This window comes from Penicillium vulpinum (genome assembly GCF_028829585.1).
Source record: "Penicillium vulpinum strain IBT 29486 chromosome Unknown utg000001l_segment0_segment0, whole genome shotgun sequence".
Lineage (NCBI taxonomy): Eukaryota > Fungi > Ascomycota > Eurotiomycetes > Eurotiales > Aspergillaceae > Penicillium > Penicillium vulpinum.
The window spans coordinates 5,790,608-5,813,653 of NW_026643241.1; the positions used below are offsets into that span (position 1 = coordinate 5,790,608).

At 47.2% G+C, this 23,046-nt stretch overlaps 8 protein-coding genes across 8 annotated transcripts; 3 read left to right on the forward strand and 5 right to left on the reverse strand.

Annotated features, from left to right (window-relative positions):
* Window positions 1-1,533: 1,533 nt before the first annotated feature.
* N7479_002067 (ankyrin repeat domain-containing protein) lies at window positions 1,534-6,477 on the reverse strand (the record flags this gene model as incomplete). Its single annotated transcript, XM_057249764.1, has 8 exons — window positions 1,534-3,088; window positions 3,224-4,000; window positions 4,274-4,465; window positions 4,512-4,898; window positions 4,989-5,108; window positions 5,173-5,549; window positions 5,626-5,787; window positions 5,839-6,477. The coding sequence occupies 8 exons, from the start codon at window positions 6,475-6,477 to the stop codon at window positions 1,534-1,536; spliced, it is 4,209 nt and encodes a 1,402-aa protein (XP_057114196.1).
* A 1,846-nt stretch (window positions 6,478-8,323) lies between these two features.
* On the reverse strand, window positions 8,324-9,781 carry N7479_002068 (phosphatidyl synthase; the record flags this gene model as incomplete). Its single annotated transcript, XM_057249765.1, has 1 exon — window positions 8,324-9,781. The coding sequence occupies one exon, from the start codon at window positions 9,779-9,781 to the stop codon at window positions 8,324-8,326; it is 1,458 nt and encodes a 485-aa protein (XP_057114197.1).
* Window positions 9,782-10,143: 362 nt separating this feature from the next.
* Window positions 10,144-10,494, forward strand: N7479_002069 (uncharacterized protein; the record flags this gene model as incomplete). Its single annotated transcript, XM_057249766.1, has 3 exons — window positions 10,144-10,242; window positions 10,275-10,431; window positions 10,481-10,494. 3 exons carry the CDS (start codon window positions 10,144-10,146, stop codon window positions 10,492-10,494), a joined length of 270 nt encoding a protein of 89 aa, XP_057114198.1.
* Window positions 10,495-10,930: 436 nt separating this feature from the next.
* On the forward strand, window positions 10,931-11,974 carry gldB (putative glycerol dehydrogenase (GldB); the record flags this gene model as incomplete). The annotated part of the gene is made up of 2 exons (XM_057249767.1): window positions 10,931-11,338; window positions 11,405-11,974. 2 exons carry the CDS (start codon window positions 10,931-10,933, stop codon window positions 11,972-11,974), a joined length of 978 nt encoding a protein of 325 aa, XP_057114199.1.
* Window positions 11,975-14,217: 2,243 nt separating this feature from the next.
* On the reverse strand, window positions 14,218-16,465 carry N7479_002071 (uncharacterized protein; the record flags this gene model as incomplete). The annotated part of the gene is made up of 3 exons (XM_057249768.1): window positions 14,218-15,830; window positions 15,926-16,266; window positions 16,434-16,465. 3 exons carry the CDS (start codon window positions 16,463-16,465, stop codon window positions 14,218-14,220), a joined length of 1,986 nt encoding a protein of 661 aa, XP_057114200.1.
* Window positions 16,466-17,292: 827 nt separating this feature from the next.
* N7479_002072 (uncharacterized protein) lies at window positions 17,293-17,750 on the reverse strand (the record flags this gene model as incomplete). The annotated part of the gene is made up of 2 exons (XM_057249769.1): window positions 17,293-17,345; window positions 17,447-17,750. The coding sequence occupies 2 exons, from the start codon at window positions 17,748-17,750 to the stop codon at window positions 17,293-17,295; spliced, it is 357 nt and encodes a 118-aa protein (XP_057114201.1).
* A 469-nt stretch (window positions 17,751-18,219) lies between these two features.
* Window positions 18,220-19,223, forward strand: N7479_002073 (uncharacterized protein; the record flags this gene model as incomplete). The annotated part of the gene is made up of 3 exons (XM_057249770.1): window positions 18,220-18,282; window positions 18,394-18,506; window positions 18,578-19,223. The coding sequence occupies 3 exons, from the start codon at window positions 18,220-18,222 to the stop codon at window positions 19,221-19,223; spliced, it is 822 nt and encodes a 273-aa protein (XP_057114202.1).
* A 63-nt stretch (window positions 19,224-19,286) lies between these two features.
* N7479_002074 (uncharacterized protein) lies at window positions 19,287-22,746 on the reverse strand (the record flags this gene model as incomplete). Its single annotated transcript, XM_057249771.1, is given in 11 exon segments — window positions 19,287-19,348; window positions 19,402-19,747; window positions 19,799-19,879; window positions 19,935-20,112; window positions 20,185-20,306; window positions 20,502-21,057; window positions 21,126-21,877; window positions 22,076-22,170; window positions 22,187-22,474; window positions 22,548-22,665; window positions 22,741-22,746. 11 exon segments carry the CDS (start codon window positions 22,744-22,746, stop codon window positions 19,287-19,289), a joined length of 2,604 nt encoding a protein of 867 aa, XP_057114203.1.
* Between the last annotated feature and the right edge of the window lie 300 nt (window positions 22,747-23,046).

Consider the following 23,046-nt stretch of genomic DNA (forward strand, 5'->3'; position numbering starts at 1 on the left):
AATCGTATCGGGAGGGGACATAATTGACAATAGAGCTGCAGCAATACATCAATACATAGTTCAAGGCTCAAGCTATCTTCCCAGTGTGGCTCATCAATGGCTATAGAGAATATATGTAGTGAAATAGGTATCATCAGAGTCCGCTCTAGTCTAGAAGGGAAACTAGGTTGGCCATCTCGCCATACTCAACCAGATATTCAATATTCGGTTACAACCTGCCCCTGGACAGGGGAGTTACACACTAGGCCAAAAAGACCACTATATCTGAGTATTACGCTCGGATATTCCAGGCTCCGATATATATAGTGTGACATGACATTCAGACACATATATATCATACCATATAAGACATGGTAGAAAGTACCACAGGTCTGCAACCACACTACAATATTTCCTGGAGAACAAACGCAGAACCCGAGACAATAATAGTCCCGTCCCGGTACCCCGTCACCGGGGCAAGACATGCATACCCGTTCAAACGCCGTAGTCTAGAAACCCGGAGTAGAAACGTGTGATCCAGAAATGGTGTACCTACCCGACTCATAGCATGCGTGTCTCGGTAGATTCCAGGTGTTTTGCCACTCTGGCAGTTATACACTATGTATGTGCTTCACCCCAGTGTCTTGGAGCTTGAAGGGAAATTGTTCTTTGCTTCTTTCTTTTCTTCTAGTTCCTGGCTTTCCCGAGACATTGTTTCTGGGTGTGTATAGAATTTTGATACATACATACATACATGTACATATGTATGTATGGGTTTTTTATGTACGCTCTGTAAATCTGCTGTTTTTGTGGATTATTCTATGTGTATGGGCAACAGCAGCCATGAATCGCAAACCCCAATTAGGCCTAGTATATATACGCACGTATTCATGGACGTTTCAAATCAATTTATCCAAGTCCAACTGTTGTAGTGAGGTAGATGTGAAGCTCTTTGTACCACACAACACAATGTCATGGGATACTGGATAGTTTGGATTTTCTCTCAGTTCCTCAATCAAGACGCCAACTCTTCATCAGTCATGCTGATCAGCTCGAAGTTTCCTAAGAGTCTCCATAAAGGTACTAACATCGAAGTGGGCTGTAGCTTCAGGTGTGTTTGTATATTTTCCATTGCCTATATGAGTCCTTTGATTTCGAAAAGTAAGTCATTGCTATTCCAAGATATCTAGTACTGGATACAGTTACTAGTACTATAAGAAGGGATAGCGATAACCTTCAACCCTGTACGTCCCTATACGTACGTGCGAGCATACAGCTCAGTGTGTAGGTGTTGTCGAACAAGAAAGGGGCCACCCTTCTCTCCATGCTTATTCTATTTGGTTTCTCGACCTTAGCAGCTGCGAGATTAGTGCGTGTTTTGAAAGATGCCTGCGGCATCGCTAAAAAGGCGAGAGAAGTCAGTTTTAGCTTCAATTCTTTCCCATCTTTCAAAGCTTGTAAATTATATGCTCATTTATTGTCTAATACAAATTACAATGAACAGCACCAGAGTAACCAGAGAATGGTGAGTCAATGAGTCAATCTGGATTTCGATTACTCCTGAATTACACCCCGAACTTCGGCTTTCAATAGCTGACGTGTGAGATCCGCCAGGCCAGATCGATCTAGCAACATATCAAACACCTCATACTCAAAGTAATACTTCCATCTCCAAAGAAAATTGCCATTTTCATCAGCTTTAATTCCATCGATCAGATTTCTGATGAGATTCTCTGTCACAATCGCATCTGACCTTCGCGACAGTATCCTCCTAAGACTTCTGGGAGAACCTGTAGTGATAATATCACGCATTTCACTTTCACCCAGTATGGTAGTTCGAAACCTAGCAAAAGCTTCATCCAAAATTGCCTCGAAAACCTCACTAAAGTCATCTTTATTACAGATTTTACTAATAGACCGTGGGCTGAAGTGAAAATCCTTTCGGACGGCCAATATTATATGCAGCAAGCGGATGCAGTATTGGCTTTTAATGAAACTTTCAATCACCTCGTCAGTTATGCTCACGCAAGGATCGTGTCCTAGAAGTATTTCGAAGACCTGGGGTTCACTAGTAGCTGCGAGGAGCATCTCTTCGGTGATTATAATGCTTGGCTGAAAAATCAATATCTCCTTCAGAGTGTCGACCGGATTTGGATGATTGTATGAGCCGCAAAAAGATGTGATAGCCCGAGCAGAGACCTCAAATGAAGGCCTTTTATCCACAAGGGTACGAAGTTTTCGTACATCACCCAGAGTGGCTTCCACCGCACGTTCTGACAAATGGACGCTGGGCCAACGCTCAAATACTTGATTCATAATCCAGTGAGTAGATTTGCAGACAAGGTACAAAGTCTCTTCGGACAATTCCAATGAGTCCGGGGCCCGAGACAGTAATTCGACCATTGTCAGAGGCGGAGGTCTGTAATCCAAACCACCAATTGGAATCCCGGAAAGATAATCCTTACCCAGAGCAGCCATCAAGAGTTCATCGGTAATTAACTCGGGTATACTTGAAATAACAACTTCACGCATGACCCGGTCAGATGCATCCGAACATATGCCACGAAGAAGCTCCGGTGTGAGAGAGATATTTGAGGCACGAGAAAGAAGAGCCTGGAAGTCTTCAAAATTGGCCCAGGGTTCTCTAATTGCTTTGGTGAAAATTTCTTGATCAACCTCCAATTCGGGAGAAGATTTCAAAAGCATGGCCATCAGCCTGGTGATATAATGGAAACGATCCACTGCACTCTTGACATCTGGTAGTGAAAAGCTTCGAGCCACCGGGTTATGGTGAAGTAGAAGATCAATGACCCCGATGGCGGATGTGTTGGACGTTCGAACAGCCCGCAGGATTGTATCATCAGATATCTTCATAGAAGGATTTGCTTGTAACAAGAACTCAGTGAATATCATTGCGTTCCGGAAGTTATCAAGTGCCGCACACACCGCAGCCTCGGATATTGAAATTGACAAGTCAGGTGGATTCAAATCATTCAAGATGTATTTGATGACATCTAGTGGGTTTTCTTCTCCCTCATGCCATTCTCCCTCGTGCCATTCTCCCTCGTGCCATTCTCCCTCGTGCCATCTGAGATCTTCCGTATAGCATCTGAGAGCAATTAGCAAGGACTCAGAAGCCACTAATTTGCTATTTAAAGAAATCAAGAATTTGATATGGCTTATAATCTCAGATGGGAGGATCGGTGATTCGAAAAGGCACTTTAGTGTTTCACTAGTGACACACAATGAAGGATTTCGTTCGCGAAGCAATTGAAGCAACTCAGCCCCTCCGCTGAACATTCCTCTTTGCACTCCCAAAGAATATTCGAAATGGGGTGAATGGTCAAGCAACATTTTCACCTTTGGGTTCACCGGTCTCGGAGATACCGTGGACGGTAAGTTGGAATCTCTTTTCCAGCTGCTGTCCCACAAAGCCATTTCCAATGCTGATTGCAGTGCCTTGCCTGCTCCATGATCCAACAGCAATCCCAGAATTTCCGCATTTTGGCATTCAACGGCTGCAAAAATAGGCGAGGCTTCATAATTGTTTTCCAACACAATTTTGGCTCCACGCCGAATCAGATATGATGCCAGCTCCATGTGATTGCCAATACATGCAAAGGACAGTCCCGGTCCAACACTAGGTGCTATGGCATTTATATCCCACCCATTTGACAGCTGCCTCTCGACCTCTTCTCTGAGATCGTATTGACAGGAAAGGAAGAATGTCGTCGGCTTCGAGTCCAAGACCAAGGATCTGAAACCTCCACGGATGATTGGTCTCAGGACATAACTGGCATACTTGAACCTCTCCAGACGATTGGCCCATTTTTCGAAGGGAGATTTTCCGGTGCTTCCCTCTTGTGGCCAGAACTCGAGCAATGCTTGTTTGAGGGGTGAAGTCTGTCTCAAACTTCTAGCCCCAGCTGAATGTAGAACCCAAGATTCGGCGGCGTAGCACTCAAAATAATAGCGCTCCGGTGTTCTATTATTGTGTGGATGGGTGCGGCGAGGAGAGCGACTATAAAAATGGATACAGTCTTGTTCATTCAGATAAGAGAAGCAAAGATTGGCAATAACCGCATGAGCAGCCATCGATTCATATTGCGGCAAAGTCTGGAGAAACTCTTTGACTGATAAATGAATGAGCTGAAAAACTTCTGTGTCAGGATCTAGCTCTACAAATGTAGAACATAGATCTAGAACATCCTTTACCGATAGGTCGGAGGTTTTTTTGTAATTAATTGCCGAAAGAAATGCCGAGCTCTGAAAAATTTCTCTTTGGCATCCATACATAAGAAGGGACAATATCAGGTGAATAGTGGATGTTCTTTCAGGGCTTTGGCCTTGAAGCAGAGAGTCGTAAACCTTTTTGTAGGCTTGCTCTAGACTTGAAGGGACTGATTTCAAATCATCGACGAATGTAGCTGGATCCTTTGCGTTGATGTTCAATAGATACTTCAACGAGAGATGCACCCAGGAGAACCTAACAGTGTCAGTAAGTTCTTGGGCCAGAGATCAATGACTCTTACATTCCATTCGATCGTTCCTTCAGTAGAGCTTCTATGTCAAGCTTAATGTCTTTTGGGATTGGCCGATCAAGCCTTCTCTGTAGGACCAGCAGACGCTCATCGATAAATTTTTCAATGTCTTGGTAGTTCTTCTCTCCAACAAGAATCTCCTTCCGAGCAGCCCAGCTTTCATCCATCAAGTTGCGAATCTGAACATAATCGCGACTCGATATGAATATTTTGACCACTGAGCCCTGTGATCCGTTGGTTACTTCTTTCAGAGATTCCAATAATTCCCTTCTGACATCGTCATCCTCTAGCTCATCAAATGCATCGATGATAATATTTGTCTGACGATGTTCTTTGACGATACCGGTAAGCAGATCGACACAAGCCTCTTTGTAGAGACTAGAATTATTATGGACTTCATCATATTGTGTGACAACTGGTTGCAGCAAGGCCGTTTGGCCCTGCATTGCAAGCTATTTGAGCAAAGACCTTAGCGCTGTTTCAGCTGACTTGGTCTCATCCGCTCGGGTCGTACGGTTTGCATAGAAATATGCAACATGTTCTTCGCCGTTGGGATTTGCTTTTTGTAGATGAGATATCACAGAAGACCTAAGGAGTAACAATCAGCACTTTCCATAGCTAATAGGCAATGCAAGAAGTGGGGAGCAAATACACCAGATTTGACTTTCCTGCCCCCATTTTCCCTCGCAGCCAGAACAATCCTGACTTCTGTGATTGTCTCCATTCCTGCCAATCTGGATGGTCGAGTAGCCATGCCCCCGTTCCTTCCATGGGCCGAATTAAGTGACGATGGTCCATGTGTAATATTGGTGAAACCCATTTCAAGACCTCTGAATGTTTCTTCTTGTCGATATTCACGACCACATCTAGAACCAGTTTCAGTTGACTGCCGATCTGGCTGATTGGTTCGGTATTTTCAAATATTTTATGCAGCAAATTTCTGTTGCTAACAGATAGAATAGTCTCAACCTCATTTGACTGTGTTGTAATCGAATTCGAGAGCTCCTTGAGCTCGTGAGGAACCAGAGACTGTATGCCATGGGTGATTTTGCCTTGTGTCCAGAACCTGAAAGTTGCCATTTGATAGAGAATCACCGCAGCGTACAAGCTGACTTATCTTCTTCCGGACTTCATTGTGCACACTGTCGATGCCCCCTGGGTTATTGTTGAGATGAAAATTCTCAATCAATGCATATCGGCTTAGCAGGTTCGCAATGGGCTCTTGATCAATGGCCAGATCCCTGGTTCCACTGTAAACTACAGCTCTCTGCTCTATGTTAACCACAACTGCATGGCTCATTCGCAAAATCATACTTACCTCAACAAAGAATTGTACAAAGCCCCAGACCAACGAGGCTGCTTTGGTGGGATCTAGACCAGCCAACTGATTTCCTGGATCCTTGAAGACTCCCACCCATTTTACAATACGTGTTAGAACGTCTCGGAAGTAAATCGTTTCGCCCTTGGAATTTTCGTATCCCCACTGTCTTTCTTGGACTTGTCTCTGAAGTGACTGCAGATGATTCGATATCGCATCAGCTAGGTTGGTAGATCCATCATTGGTATTGCCGTTCAAAGTATTTTGGTTTATTTCTAGACACTTTTGAACTGCTTCATCGTACTCCTTTTTGTGGGATTTCCAGTCGGTGGACTTCTGAGCTTCGTATAGTGCTTCTTGCCACAGATCAGGCTGGGTTTGGGTACCGGGTGCTTGTGGATCGCTTGCAGTCGAGTGGCTCTGGCTAGTCCGATCCTTTTCGGTACTAATGGACTGACCCCCTACTGGGCTCGAAGAACTCGGAGCATTGTGGGTGTTGCTTTTCTTAGGCAGTGTCTCGGCTGCTGACGCCTGAGGCCTGTTGTTTCCATTTCCTTGAAGCAAGTTTTTCGCCCAGGAAAAAGGGCGCTTCAATTTGTGTCGTCTGTCATGCTTCGTATTCAGATTATCATGAGCCATTCTGATAATGATTTTCCTATGGCTCTCAAACAATCTCTCGAGGTGACAGTTCCAAGTTCAGCCCCGTGTGAACTTGCAGCCTTCTGACCTGCGGTTTCCATCTTAACGCCTAAGCTGAAACCCCCACTTCAAATGAGGTCGTGGCATACACGTGGCATACACTGTCTGGCCAGCGCTAAGGCGGCGGGTCAGATTGCATTAGTGCGGGCGCTTTTGAGATATTTATATTTACAGTATTCAACGGCGAGCTTCAATATTTAACCTTTCATGTTATTATTTCACAGCCTTCTACAACATAGGTATATAAGTACATACATTTTTCCTAAAAAAAAAAAAACAAGGACTGGATTTGGTCTGGTTTACCCTGCTACGACAGTGAGAAAAGACGCTAATGCACGCACGCCAACGATTTTAAATATAGTATTTTTTTTAAAAAATGTATACACCAAATTAGATACAGAGACGGATATATAAGCTTCATAACTACCTACTAATTGATTAATTGATCGGTAACAATTATTAACTGGGTAGTAACTAACTAACTAGTTAGAGGCCCATTCCAAGATTGGTAATACCAGGAAGAAAAGCAAGTAGGCGCATGTACATTAGCGTCCCTTCTCGCCCAAGTGATCGGCCCGGTTTCATTGACGAGACATATGCATAACTATCTCTAGGTACTCCATTTAACGCATACAATAACGTAGGCATTAAAGGACAGGAAAATCTAACGTAGCCAGTGAAGTGCTCATCTAAGTTCTACGCTTTTGTCATTGATTTAGTCGCGATCGCGGTCATATGCCATTCCTCGAATATGTAGCTGTGCTAGGGACGCTGCAGTCTTGGGCACAAAAGCTGAAGAAATCAAGGTCCAATAAACATGTAATTGGTCTGATGGTTCTTCATAAGTCTACTTGGGAGAAGCGACTATAGCGACTATAAACTTACTAATCTATAACACTTCGCCAAAACGACGGTGCGTTGAAGTTACATAGTCCTATTCAGTTCACTTCCCTTTAAATTACAAGGTGCGACCGAGCCATCATTCTAATGCCATGGTCACCGGAGTCCTGCGATCTACCATTCTTTTTCATGTGGGTAGTTACGGGTGGAAAGGCGGCCGTTTTTGGCGTCAATTTCTCAGGTCCTCAGATTCTAGTTGTAAAATTCAATTCTCGAAGAATATTATACGCATCCATGGATGGCCTGGCGATATAAACGTGGAAAATACTAGAAACTACCGTATCAGAGGTCTAGTTATGTTCTAAGGGATGATACATCATGTCGTCAATGACTGCCCTTTTAGACTTGGACCCCTGGAACGACACGAAGATTTACTCAAGAGAGTCGACTGATGACATCAATAAGAATTGCATGGCTTGGTATTGGAATCTTGGGGATATAACTGCATGCGGAAATGTGTAAAAAAGAACAAAAAGCCAAAAGCTTCTTCAGGTCATGGCACATAAGATGTAGGAATCCAGTCTAAAACGGAAGGGGAAAAAATAAAAAAATACCAGGTCGAAATCACCGACCATCCTTATTGTAGAAAGTAGAATATAAATCTCAGTCTTTTCTCAAGTCGATAATGCAAATCGACGTTGGAGGATATCGAAAGTCCTAAAGCCCAGAACCGAAAATCTTCAAAAGGCCAAAATTCAAGGGCCACATGCATAAAAAAAAACGGTGAAAAAGAAAGGAAAATAAGTCTATGAAATGACACGACATAGAAAAAGATAGGAAAACGCCACGGAGGGAGATCTTCTAGATCTTCCCAAGCCCAGTATCACATGTTTTTTGTGTTTCGTTGCAGCGTGAAAGAATCGGGAGTGACCAATCAATTGTCTCTTTACTCAATGGCAGAGGCACCATCACCGTGAGTGACAGGGTTGACCTTGGGGTTCCACTTGAGCTTGAAATCGGCACCGAGTTCCTTGGCAACGGCAGCCTTGACGGCCTCGAGGACGTTGTTGAAGACACCGAAGTTGGCAGGGCTGTTGGGGTCGTTCTCGCCCTCCTTACCCTGGAAGACACCAGTGCGGACCAAGCAAGTGTTCCAGCCGTACATATTTCCACCGATGATATCGGAGGCGGGGTTGTCACCGACCATGTAGACGTTCTCGGGCAGACGGGAAACACCGTGGAGCTCCTCCATCCAAGCCTTCAACACCTCATCGGCGTAGGTGTAGGTAGCACGTTCGGGCTTACCGTAGACCACACGCTCAAGGTCGACACCGGTGAGAGTCTTGTACTGGGCCTCAACGGAGATACGGAAGGCACCCTGGGTGAGACGGGGGAGACCCTTGTGCTCGGTGGGCATGAGAAGATCACCCTGAGAGAAGTAGATGGGAATGCGGGTGGCGACGGGGTCCTTGGCCTTGGTCATGAGCTTGCCGTCCTCGGCGAGCAACAAATCCATAATGACCTGGAAATCGGTCTGGTAGTCACGGGAATCGGCGAAGACCATGATGGCATCGAACTTCATCTGGGAGAAATCACGGGGCTTGGCCTCGGCGCGCTCCGCATCGGTGAGAGTAGCCCAGGGAGAAATGGAGGGGTCCCAGGCGAGGAGATCCTTGGGGTGAACGACAGTCTTGAAACCGTAGTTCTCGGCAACCTCGCGAATCTTGAAACCTTCACCACCAAGGACCAGAACGGTTTCGTAGTACTCAGCCAAGGCCTGCATGGGAGTGTGCGATTGAATGAACTGGTCGGTGGAGATGGGCTGCTCGAGGATCTCGGAGAGCTGAGCGCAGCGAGCCTCCTCGGTCTTACCACCACCGTTGGTGAGGAGAATGTGAGGAATGCGGATGCCAAGCTCGTTGTCGCCGTTAAGCATCTTCAGGGCGACCTTGGCCTCCTCAATGGCGTGGTTACCGTGTGCCAGCACACCATCGATGTCGAAAGCGAAGGCCATGTTCTTGGCCTTGGCAGTCTTCTCCTTGTTAATATCCTGGACCTGGGAAGCCAAGATGTCCCGGGAGACTGAAGGAGCACCGCGCTGCACAGATGAGAGGCGGGACATGCGGGGGGAGCGGGGAATGGGGAGTGAAGTGCCGAAGGAATTGCGCGAGCCCCGGCGGTCCTTCATGGAGGGAGACAAGCTCAGGTTGTGCATAAATTGAGCGGCATCACTGATAGCGCTGCGAGTGGCGGGGATCTCGACGGTGTTACCGCTTGACGAGGGGATGGCGAGGCCGGAGCTAGGAGCGCGGTCCCGGGGCGAGAGAGCACCGTGGGAACCCTGTGCGCGGGGGTCTTGGGCAGCCGCATCGACTGCGAAATCAGAGTCCTCGAAGCGAGCCATGATGAAAGTATTGAATGGAGAGGAAGTAGAAGGATGAGTGAGCTTCTACTTAGGAAGTCACTGGATTGACTCTTTTTTAAAAGGGAAGAATTGAAGTGAAAAAAAAGCTGGAGAATGAAAAATGGCTGATAAGGAATCAAGATGGCAAAGGAGGGAGTTCAGGAGAGTATATATACAAGCCCTATCTGATACCGGACCTCAATGGACAAACGAAATTGGTATTTTGCCATTGAGGTTACGAGGGATCCACTCACCGGGTATCATCCCTAGGAATTATCGTCATCATTTGGCAAGATATAAGGCCCATTTTCTTGCAATTAGACAAGCTTGTACAGGGTACCTGCGTCATTGTGGCTGACACCATGTCTCGCCATGTACCCAGTACACGGGATGTTCTACTTCCCGTGGCCGAATTGAATCAGAAAGGCGCTGATTGGATAGGACCCGACTTGCTGGGCCGAGTATGAAGCAACACAACACGCCGAGTGGGTAGGAAGGAGACCTGAGATGGACGGACGATTGGACTGAAGTGCAGGTTCGCCCGTGGACCCGACATGAGATCGATGGAGCCGATGACGATCAGCTCAAAACGCTCATTACCGTTTTGCTTGGTGATGTCATGGCAATGGAGTTTTTGAAAGTTACTAGTGGTAATTTTACACTTTTGCAGTATTTGATTATTTTTTTTAATTTTTTTAGTACTTTTCATTTAATATTTCTTACATATTTACATATTTATGTATTTATGTATTTATGTATTTCTTTTTTTTTCATTTTCATTTTCATTTATTATTTTCTTTAATTGAATGACTAGGTTCTTTTATAAGAGTCAGGGTTTCTGATCGACATATATAAAAAAAGAAAGTCAGGCTAAATTGCAGTATATGTATGTATATTTGTATATCTGCACTGCAATACTACTACTCCGTATTGCATTGCAATTCAAAAAATTCAATTGTCAATTGAAATTAACCAAATTATATAATAATTTCCATTCCCGGATTGTCCTGCCCCTCTTAACCCCTCCAACCCCACTTTCAACCATCGTCATCGCTCTCTAGCTTCCCCCACTCTTCTATCTTTATCTTCTAAGACCTCGTATCTTTCCCTCTTTCTACTCTTTGACTACATTCAAATCACATTACAATCATGTCATCTGGAAAGACTTTCACATTGAACAACGGCGTGACCATTCCTGCCGTTGGCTTCGGTACCTTCGCCAGCGAGGGCTCCAAGGGCGAGACCTACGCCGCCGTTACTGCTGCCCTCAACACAGGCTACCGTCACCTCGACTGTGCCTGGTTCTACCTCAATGAGGATGAGGTTGGTGATGGCATCCGTGATTTCCTCAAGGCCAATCCCTCCGTCAAGCGTTCGGACATCTTCGTGACCACCAAGGTCTGGAACCACCTGCACCGTTACGATGACGTCCTCTGGTCCATCAACAACTCCCTCGAGCGTCTGAAGCTCGACTATGTTGACCTCTTCCTCATCCACTGGCCCATTGCTGCTGAGAAGGATGGTCAGGAGAAGCCCAAGATTGGTCCCGATGGAAAGGTAAGAGAAAGCCAGCTTTACCCCGCAATTGAGCACACGAGCAGCTCCCAACTAACACAATTCTAGTACGTGATCCTTAAGGAGTTGACTGAGAACCCCGAGGAGACATGGCGCGCCATGGAGAAGCTGTATGCCGATGGCAAGGCCAGGGCCATCGGTGTGTCCAACTGGACCATCCCCCAGCTTGAGGCCATGGCCAAGTTCGCCAAGGTCCAGCCCATGGTCAACCAGATTGAGATCCACCCCTTCCTGCCCAACAACGAGCTGGTACAGTACTGCTTCGATCACAACATCCTGCCCCAGGCCTACTCGCCTCTTGGTTCGCAGAACCAGGTCCCCACAACGGGCGAGCGGGTCAGCGAGAACAAGACCCTGAACGCCGTTGCCGAGAAGGGCGGCAACACCCTTGCTCAAGTTCTGATTGCCTGGGGTCTGCGCCGTGGTTACAGTGTTCTCCCTAAGAGCTCCAACCCCAAGCGCATTGAGTCCAACTTCAAGAGCATTGAGCTCAGCGATGCCGACTTCGAGGCTGTCAATGAGGTGGCCAAGGGCCGCCACTGCCGCTTCGTCAACATGCGCGATACCTTTGGCTACGATGTCTGGCCCGAGGAGACTGCCGAGGGGCTGTCCCTTTAGATTTTGTCTTGACCAATTTACAAAAAGACAAAAAATAATACCTCCCAAAACGGGAATTTTGGGTAGAAATGATTAAATGAACGGACTACGAACTCTGTTAGATGAATTGGACATACCATGGATCTTACTATACTATGTTTCAGCCGTACATTGTACAAGGTATAACTCGGGTTTCTTTTTGAGCCGCTTGCATTTGATCCGGGTACTAAGTCACCTAATCTCTTACACCGGCTGCCACAGCCTTCCTTCCGTAGGTCTAACCCCCCGCCAAGATCCACCTATCAATACTGCCTACATCCAATGAACGAGTCGAGTTGAAACCAACCAGGAATAGGTAAGATTGCAATATTATGTAAAAAGAACAATGGTAAGAATATAACAGAACATAAAACCAAAAGCGAACCTCCCACAAAATTTGCAAACTAAAGGACCCTGAAGTACGGAGTAGTATGTACTTTGTTACAATCATATAGCCTACTAGGATCAACCAATAAGCAACGTATAAATCTCTCCAAAAAAAAAAAGCACCCGTAGCGTTACACTGTACCTGACTAGCCCCTTAATCGAAAAACCAGTGATTACAAAAGCGGCCAAAAAACATTACAACATACAACCGTCGTATAAATTAATTCTATACTACATACAACATACAATGATTGTCCCAATATTCAAAAATAAAACTTTAAAAAAGCGGATAGCATTTCTATGCAACAAAATAGGAGCAGTGTGCTCCGAGCCCTGCGGACGATGTCATCTCGCGTTGACTTGTGGCTCTCGGAACCCCCTGCGCCACTTAAGGGGCTTAGCGTTCTCGAGCTTACCACATCGGGTTCTAGCGTTGCTGACTACGGTTTAGCCCGGGAGATGTCGGAGATGTCGGATGTGCCAATCGGGCCATGGGATATTGGAATAAGAGGAAATACTGATTGTGGTTAACACCGAAAGGCCGAATAGGGTAATGGTCTTTTGATGGTGTGGTCAGAGCACACTGTTGTTGGCTGTTTGCTTTTGTACAATTTGTTCATTGAATGTTGATTAGTGCGTTGGTGTTGATTTGCTATTGGTCCATGCTGATGGAGTATGGAGTACGGAGTTGTGTCTATGTATTGTATGCTACACTAGTCCTATAGGGAATTTTTCTCTTCCGTTTGGCCGATCAGAGACGGGATTGACTACTACTTTGTATTGCCGGGATTTAATGCCTCATTTCGTTGGTAATGAAACACTCTTTGACTTTTTATTTGAGACTTCTCGTTCGGGTTCTTGGATGCCGAGTGTTGAGATCGGTGATCCCGATTGAGCCGATAGGGGAGGAACTTCAGGGACTGTGCAAATACATCATAGTTGGAGTTCGTTAACCTGTTTCTTGGCCTGCAATAAGGAGGGTGGTGACTGCTTGTGGCATCTACAGCATATGCATACTGCAATGATGGGCTGCAGCGTTGAGATCGTGCAGTCTGATTAAGTATTCATATTGGACATATACTCGTAGTACAACACGTCTTCAATGCGAGGTGGAATGCCATTATGAGATACAACTGCATCTACTATATCATTGTATGAAAGACATTGCAAATTGCAACGCAGCCTGCTTGCAGACTCGTTCTGCTCTTTGCAAATATCAAAACAAGAGATCAGCATGTATCAACTATCAGTACGAGAAACAACCTTAGAACCTTGGCAGCCACCAGCAGCCACCAACATGTACTTTATATGATTGGAGGGTATGATTGGAGGTAACTCAATTAAAAAAAAAAATTCTATGCAAGCCACTGGCATGAGGGATCATCAACGGAATTGACGCTTTGCCCGCAATATCGTCGAGCCTAGGGCTTGTCAATACGGCTAGGCGCATAAGCTAGGACTGCGCGAATATTGATTACAACCGAAGATGATCAGAAATTGAACAGGATAACCTTCCAAGATTGGAAATGTCCCTCAACCCCGAAGGTTGGAGGGGCAGCGTGGCGTAACGGCACAGACGTCATTCTGCATAGGGCAGGTGAACCGTGCAGTTACACGATCTTATCTTGATCAAGATGAAGTGGAAAATTTCAAGTTCATTAACAATGCATACATGAAAAGAAAAAACAAGCAATTGGTATCTTAAAAACTCAAGCAACTCCCCAGATAATTGAAGAGCGTCAGAATGTGAACTGGGATATAAAAAGAACCATAGACCAGCTAGAGGAGGGTATAAGAGTCGTATAATCCAATGAGAATCGCGCCATACTCGGTGATAATCAAGATCTCGACCGAACGCGCCGGGCCTTGGGTGTGCACCCTGCGCTCATCTGAAGCATACTCTTTCCCTCTCCATCGTCTGTGCTCTTTGAGCTGCGGGTTGGAATGCCACTGACGAAAGGCTGATCGGTGGTAATATTGACATTCTTGGAGGCTGGTGCAGGAAGCTTGGACGAGATGGGGGATTTGGGAGCAAGCTTGCGGCGGCCCTTGGTGGGTGTGGAGGGGGCAGCAGCCACGGCGTGCGCCGAGGCTGCGGGAGGCTTGCTTGTACTGCGACCCCCGGTCTTAACTGGAGTTCCAGACCCCAAGATTCCAGAGTCGCCCAAACGCCTCACCCGGCGCGAGCGCGGGGTTACGGTAGCAGGTGCAGTAGCCGGGGCGGTTGGGCCATTCTCGGCCTCACTGCCTGCATTCTCGCCTGCCTTTTGCGTTTGGCTACGGCTGCTGCGATGACTAGACTCTGCTGGCTTCGCTGAGCGCTTGCTTTCTGGTCGCGGGCGAGGCGTTACCCCCACGTCATTCGTGCATCGGTTACCCTCCTCTTCGTTTTCCTGCTCGTCCATTGGTTCTCTGTACTCTTCATACTCGGCCATGCGTTCCTCATTCCATGACACTTGCTTTCGCGGTTTTGTCCGCCCACGGGAGCTAGCGTCGTTGTGATTTGAATCCTCACTTGAATTACCAGGCTGAAGTTCCTCCTCGCTCGGCTGTTGGGCCATAGCTTCCAGGGCGGCCAGGGGAGTTATATATTTGCCTTTGTTGAGCCGGGTATTGCGCTTTGTGGCCATAGCTACCTGCTGGGTCTCAGTTCGCTGTAGGAAAAATTCTGTCCCTTTGGCTCGGCGAAGTGAGATGGTGTTGCGCATGTTGGGGGCGCTCGAGCCTTTGGTACGGGTGCTTCTGCGATGCGTAGGGCTGGAAGGAGCTTGGTCTTCCTTGATCTCTTTGGGGATGATATCCTCTTGATCATCGGCACCATCGGCACCACACATGGCGTCATATTTACTAGGCGAGAATTGCAATTTGACAGGTGAAGGTGAATTGGTTGTCAGTTCCTCTAGCGCGCGGCGTGATCGCGGTGTTGAGCATTCAATTTCTGGCGACTCTTCCGTGCTGGAAGACATCTCCGTCGATTTCACATCTTCGGGATGCATGGCCTTGGCGGCCCGCTTCGCATTCGCCCTGACCAGGAAGTCGTTGAGCAGCTCTGCATCTTCTCCATCTAGGGAGCTTCGCAATGCCGATCGCACCAACTTGATCTCCTGCTCTTGCGTCATATCTTGCACGGACTCTGCAGTGGACACAACGTTGTTATTGTCCTCTGCTGCACTGTCGATGACAGTCTGCACGCCTTGGCTGGATGGTCTAGACTGTAGATCATGCGCTGTCTTTGTGTCGGATGCCTTAAGATCCAGGTCCATAGTCATAGCGTCGTTGTAGACCGGGGTCTTGGAAGTCGCCCAGAGATCACTGAGACGCTGGGGTGACGCATTCGTAGCTACATCGCCGACAACATCGTTGGCTGTTCCCTCAGGTTGGTTTGCAGTAAAACCAAACACCTCATGGGAGCCCTCGTCGTGAATGCTGAAATCGAATTCGGGCATTTTACCTGCAAACTATCAGATGAAAGGTCTTTCTGAGTGCACTAGCACGGAATGCGATGCGTGATGTGTATACAGCCTGCACAGGAAGAAAGAAACTTACGTCTTTTCCGAGACGCCTGCATCTCCCATTTAGTCTCAAGGAAAGACCGGCCACGTTGCTCGGCCTCAGTCTCTTGGTCCGCCTCAGCGGGGTCAACACACTGGCGCTTCACACCACGCTGATAATCCGAGTTTTTGGAGGCGCCAATCCCCGTGGGTCTGCCCTCTGTCGCATTACTCATGCTAGTAAACGGAAAGCGAATGCGCTTCCACAGCTTTCGTGTTTTGTCTCCGGCCCGCACAGGCGTCGAAGGCTTGCGATCCCACAGTCGCGGCAAGGCACTCAAGGCTTTGATAGGCGTAAAACTGAAGGAACTTTCAGTGGGAGGATTGGTAGAGCTGCTGGTGCATAAAGCAGTTTGCGTTAGTGTCAAATCTATATAGCGGCTTGTCTCAAAATAAAGGGGAAAAGAGACCAAACCCCTGAGCGAGAGGTGCGAATGATCTTTTTGATATAAAGAAAACAAACATTGAATTCAAAAGCAGAAAGAAAGAAAGATTTGACATACCATGCTTGCGGCGAGGGAGGATTGTTCTCCATGTTTATTGACACGCGTGGAATGTGTCAAAGGTGTTGGAATTTGATGGCGACAAAGTATGTTCAAGTGGTTTGGATAAATCAAGTAATCCAAGGTATCTAATATAATGCCAAAAAAATGCGAATCGAAGGATGCAACTGGGCGTGCCCCTCAGTAAAATGTCGGATAGTGTCGTGATGGATGCGAAATCCATGAGGCGGGCCGTTATGGTTTTGCTTTGTTGACCTTTGACCCGCCGTTGCCCTGCCAACCCGCTGCATGGGAGAGCCCAACGTGGACATAATGGCGATCACCAATGTATAGAATCTCATTGGAAGTCTCCTGATGCCTAACAATTCAATCACAATCCCAAGGTCGTTGCTACAGCTCAAATAGTGAAGAATTTGTAATATATATATATATATCTCTCTCTCTCGGATGTATATCTCAGCCAACGAAGGTATTAGCAAGCTACCAGCCAACTGCAAAAATCCAGAGTACCGGAAAAATTAGGGAAGAAAGCAGGTTGACATTGGCTCTGAGTATTTGCTACATCTCACAGATCTATTTCCCTAAAGTTCGGGTATAGAATGTCCCTCTCGCAAAGCCATTTATAAAGCTTCCAAATAGCACGAAATGAGCCTAGAATGGCTTTTTTTTTTACGCTGTATGGCAGTGAACTGAATCAGTTCCGTCTATAATATTCCCCACGGGTGAGCAAAAACTACCAGCTTATTGTAGACCAAACGTACATGTACCCAAAGAACTGCAAGCTAAAGAACCAAGTCATATCTCATTATTCATATCATATGCTGCCCGGGTGGCAGATGGCCTCCGGATATACAGAGACTCATAGCAACTTCTCCGCCAAGTCACGTTCATCAAAAGGGTCCCCGAATTCATCTAAACACAAGGTATCCAGTCAGCACACTGTAAAGACATCCATGGATGAAACACAACGCAAGAACGCAAGATAGACCCAATAGAGATAAGAAGTCACATACCTAGCTTGAAGTCTTTATCAATGACATACTCCATAGCACGCTGGTATTCGTCCTGAGCACGCTTGCTCTTCCACGCCGCGAGAGTCGACTCAACCAACTTCTCTGCAGTCTGTCCTCCGTTGTGTTCCAGCGCAGTCCCAATATCCCCAACAGAGGTGCCAGCCTCTTGCTTTGTCTGGGAGCCAGGAGGAGAAAGCTCCGATACGTCGATACCAGCTGAGGAAGCTTGGGCGGCGCTGGTTGGAGTGCGGGCGCGGGTTCTAGCGCCGTCGTCGGGAAGGATGGAGTCGACGGAGGAGGTCATTGTAGAGTCACCGTCGGGGTCTCTGGGGTCTGAAAAGACGCTTTTGTTAATGGATGTAACCCCGGGTTTGCAGTTTGTAGTAAGGAAGAAGATGCGGGTGCATATGTGGGTATAAAGCGCTATCGATATCGCCGGGCCCACTGTACTCTCTCGGCTACATCGTATAGCTTTGAGGAAATAGGAAAAACCTACCAATCGCCATTGTTGACTGAGAATTAGAAAAATTGTGTTAGATGGTCGATTTGTAGTTTCAAAAGTTCTCAAACTTCAAGGCGCGGGGAGTGGAGAGATCAACGGTCGACAGGCGGTGGCCCGTCTCGCATGAATTTTCTTCTTCTTTCTTCCCTAGCTTATATACTGCATGAACATACGAATTATTGCTGGCCTTCGTGACTAGGCTACATATTTTTATTATATTTGTTTTTGATTACCCTTTCTATTCTTAATCATACTCACCATTATCTGTGCAATGAGCGCAAACTCCGGTGCAGTTCCCGATGCCTGGGAAGATTCATGGGAAAACCAAGCAGATGTATGTAATATTGGGGAATTATGTGACACTTGGTGCAGACACTAGTCTGCTATTCAAGTTTACTCAATCCTTGCAAACTATGAATGACATGCTGATGGCCATCGTTTACAGAAAATCGACTCCAGATCTACCCCGCCGTCTGAGAAGAAAGTATCATCCAAGGTGACCAAGGCGCAACGCAGGGCAGAACAGGCGGAATTCAACCGCCAGTTATGGGCTGAAGCGTAAGTTTCAATTGCCAACTAGCTCTTATCGCATTTCTGTGGGATTTTCAAGAGACTGAACTGGGTTGCAGTGAATCCACAGAAACATTCCACTTTGTTGAAGCGCGCGCCGATGTCCCCCTTAAGCAAGACTTCAAACCCGCAGTTACACTGCTGAGTCGGAAACCTCAGCTTGTGACAAGACATTCATCATCCTCGAGAACAATTAGTGCCGCAACGGCCGGACTTGGCCGACTCGGACTAGATGAAGACGACGACTCAGATGATGACACCCGGCCGCCCCAGCTAACGCCCGAGGAGCGCCATGCTATTGCATTGAAGAATCGGGAGGAGAAGCAGCGAAAGTACGAAGAAGTCCGCGAACGTCTGTTTGGAAGCCAGTCTGCTACAGCTTCGGGTACCTCGTCGCCCGGCAGTACGACCCCGCCTCGTCAAACTCCTACAGGCGAGGGCAGAGGGAGAGGCAAAGGACGTGGGGGCGGAAGAGATCATCAGAAGAGAGATTCCTCGTCGGCCTCAAGCAAGTCTAGGCATCTCTACGATCCCTCCACTTCGGTCAAGTCAAATGCACCCTTCCTACAAAGAGGTGGCCGTCCACAAGTTGAGCGAAGCGGCTCTGACACTCAGGCTCCACAGCAGCCGGTGCGCAGTCCTCGAGGCCCTGATGCAAGTGGAAGAGGTGGCTTCAATTTCAACAGAGGTGCTCGAACAGGCTAATATACATTTTGTCAATATCTTTTCGTCCTAGGGCACTGTCTGTCAGATACCTTTCTTCTGGTATTAAGGGAGGCCTCGTCCTGCGTTAATTGCATTTGCGACCTGGGATGTGTTTGGGCGGTTCTCTATGACATAAAGTGTTAGCAGTGTCACTAAAGAAAAGGCATGCCATACTCACGGGCATATCGCTCATAACTGTCGTGGTACAGCTCATCCGTGCTAGTTGTCGCCTGCACATGCCGATCGGTCTCGATTGCATCCATCCATGAGGCCAGCCTGCTTCCCTCCTCAGCATCTGGCCATCCTCGGTATGGTTTCAGGACCCGCCGCAGCCGAATGATCCACGGCGCAGCTTGGACGTCCACAAGGGACATTTGCGAGCCCATGAAGAAGGGCCCCTTGGGATGTGCCACTTCAAGCAGCTTCTCCATCGCGTCTCGTAGCTCCTGTGTCTTCTCAATCTGTTTCTGTTGGTCCTGCTCTTGCAGTACACGGTAGAAACTCGGCACGATATGTCGATTGACCTAGTGGGATATCAGTGATGATCACCAGAACAGGCGTGTCTGTTTACGTACATGATCTGCCCACAACCGGCAATGGGCGCGCAGCTTTGGGTCTGCTGGAAGCATTGCAGCCCCTACACCCAGATCCTCCAGCTGTGAGGGATTGATCAGTGAAAGAAATGGGAAATTAGCCATTTAGTTTTCTTACATATTCCAACAATACGTTGCTTTCATAGCATCCCCAGTCGTCGTGCCGCAAAGCAGGAACAAGCCCTCTTGGATTCACCTCTAACAGCGACTGAGGCTTCTCGTACGGATCCACTTCAATGTATTGGTACGGGATACCTTTCAGTTCCAATGCAATCCATACCCGTTGCACGAAGGGGCTTCAAACATGCAGGCCAAGTCAGCATACAACAAGCTTTCGTTAGAATAAGTCAAACCCGAGGGGATCTCACCAGAAGCAGCTCCCGTATAGCTTAAGATTAACATCGGCGGAGTGTTTGATCGCGGTTTCAGCGGCCAGACCCGTCGCTTTTGTATGGTATGATTTTTGGCCCGTTCGAGACATGACTCGATCCTATTGTGTATCCTGTGTTAAAGCTGCACGATTCAAAATTCTAGAAATGGAATCAAAATGACGAAGACTTGATCTTGATCTTGGTGGGTGAGAAGTATGAAGTCAATGTAGACTTGTGACGTAGCCGGGATCATGCGGGGATACTCGTTCCCGTTTTGGGGTACAAATGAACAGAACAAAACTGGTGTGACATACCGCTCTTGTCCTTTTGTCTTTCTTTTCCTTTAGAATGTATCGTTGCACGCTACTCTTCTTGACGCGATCGCTTTCTTCAAGCGTATGTTGATGACCACCACTCACTCCGTCGTTCTTCCCATTGGCGCCGTTGCCATTCACCCGCTGTATAGTGAAATATCTCCCGCCACTCGATCCTGGATGATTTGGTGGTAGACCAGGGTTCGGCGTGAGCATACCGAATGTTTGGACATTTCGAATCGCAGGGTCATCATTCAGAGAGAAAGTGTACATCCCAGGGAGGATGTTTGATGGTAAGGGCTCGACTGCATTTGTCATATTTGATATTTCAGACACTGGGAAATATTCCACGACTTTGATTTTGACATGGCAGAGATCCCGTTCTCTAGCCGTACGCTTGCGCTTTTTCTTTTCTGGGTCATCGGATTTGGGGGTTCCGGGCGGTCGTCCTTTGAGTCGGCAGTCCCAGTAATGGGACACAAATGGTTTACGCTTGTACCGCTGGGTTGAGCGATGAGAGTATACATTGTCAACATGGGGGAAATAGGTTTGGAATCTAGAAAAGTAGGTGCAAGTCAGTCTCTCAGTGGAGTAAAAAGAATCTCAGCTATGGAGTCTGCGTACTCCTCTTCGCTTAGGGTGATCATTTCGTCGACATTGAACAACCTGTCTCTCCAGTAATCGAGATGCGGAGGATTTGGAACCACTTTGAAGCCTTGCAGCTCTCCAGGCCCAGTGAAGGACACCTGATCCACAGAGCCAGTATCTAGCCCAATAAAGTCCTGTTGGAACTGTTGGCTTGTGGACTGTAGCGTTGTTAAGCTGTTGTTTTGAACTTGATGTGTGTTGTTCCCCATCCCTAGCTCGTTTTGGGACAGCGACGTTGGAGGCGCCATTTGTCCAACACCAGCGCCATGTAACGCCCCGCTTATATTTGCTGCATGGGCGACGCCATTGTTGTAGTTCTGCGATTGATGCAAGCCACTAGAGGATTGCCCTTGCGGTTGCAAGTGCGAGGCAACTCCATTGCTAGAGTGACCTTGGTGCGATTGTTGCTGCTGAGTGGATGGAGACGGAGTGATGAAATTTTTCGTCAGCTCGCCTGATCGTGGTGGACGAATAAAAGCATGCGTCGTATGTTGGAGCTGTGATTCAGCTTCGGTCGGGGGACGGAATTGCCCGAAGGATTGCGACTCCGGATCAAATTGGCCCAACTGTAGGTTGGATTGGTCGTTTATCGGCATAGAAGGTCCCAAGCGTGGCGATGACAATCGCAGCTCAGAGTCCATCTTGTAAACAATATAAAGTTGTGGAGAGGCGTGCTGCTTTTGTTGAGAAGATAGACGGTTGAAGCGGCGTTGTGGGGTTAAGGGAAGCTCGGATCATCATGAGGTTCTCAGGTACTAAAACATGCCTGGTCATCTATGGGTTCTCTGTTTTGATTTTATAAAAAAGATTTTTTTTATATTATTATTCTATTTCAAAGACTGATATATTGAGATATTACCACTTAGTCGCATTGAATCCATAGATGCAATATTGATCCTAATGAACAGCCTCGCGAGCTTACAGACCCTTGCCATGTTTCTTCGCTGCTTCTGAATTCTTGAAAGGGTAGCCCGCCGTCCTCTTGTCTGCACCCGTACGGTGACTGATCTTCCCATTGCTGCTAGCAAAGAGCATACACCACAACCCAACAGCTGCAATACTAGAGTATGCAGCGACAGCAACAGCGAAGAGGCCCGATCCACCGGAAACATACCAGGTGTACGCGTAAAAAGCACATGCGCTATGGAAGACAGACGTTACCATCAGGGTTGGCACAGCATATGGTGCTTTGGGATCGTCGTCCTCTGTTGTCACGGATTCCTTGATATCGGACGTCAGAGGGATGGAGCCGGTTAACATCATGGTCAAAACAGCGATAGTGAGAAAGCTGAAGCCGAGGCATCGGGCGAAGTATAATTCCATGGCTTTTGAAGGACGAAGGGTTAGCATGGCTCGTGAATGGGTGCGCGCAGCACCTTCAAAATGTGGGCCACATACGGGAAGCAGGCCGAGTCTCATCTAGCAGCATTGTCACTATCATGCTTGGTCCGGTAATCAAAGGTAAACTCTGAAGCGCCAGCCATGCGGCCGTCGAGTATGTGTAAGCGCGAAACACCTGTTAAGTTAGTTTTGAGCTCCGGTCCAAGGACTATCTTCCGTAACTTTGGGGACAGTGATAGGATTGGCTCACATCCATGGTGGCAGTTCGCTGGTATGTGTTTCAATGGGATTGAACTCTTCTTGTGGTATTGAAGTAGCTTATATCAAAATTGGTCAAAATTGGTCAGATCCTGAGAAGATGAAGCTTCCACTTTTTAAGGCTGCAATATTATAAACAAGTGACGTCATCTAGGTACCGTGCCGTTTGACTTGTTTGCAAAGGTCTAACTTGTACATGTTACATACTACATCAAGACAAAGGCAAAGGTAGATCGAATGGTATTTGTTTACTCTGATATGTTGACTAGGATGAATGCAATAAATGAAATACGCCTCT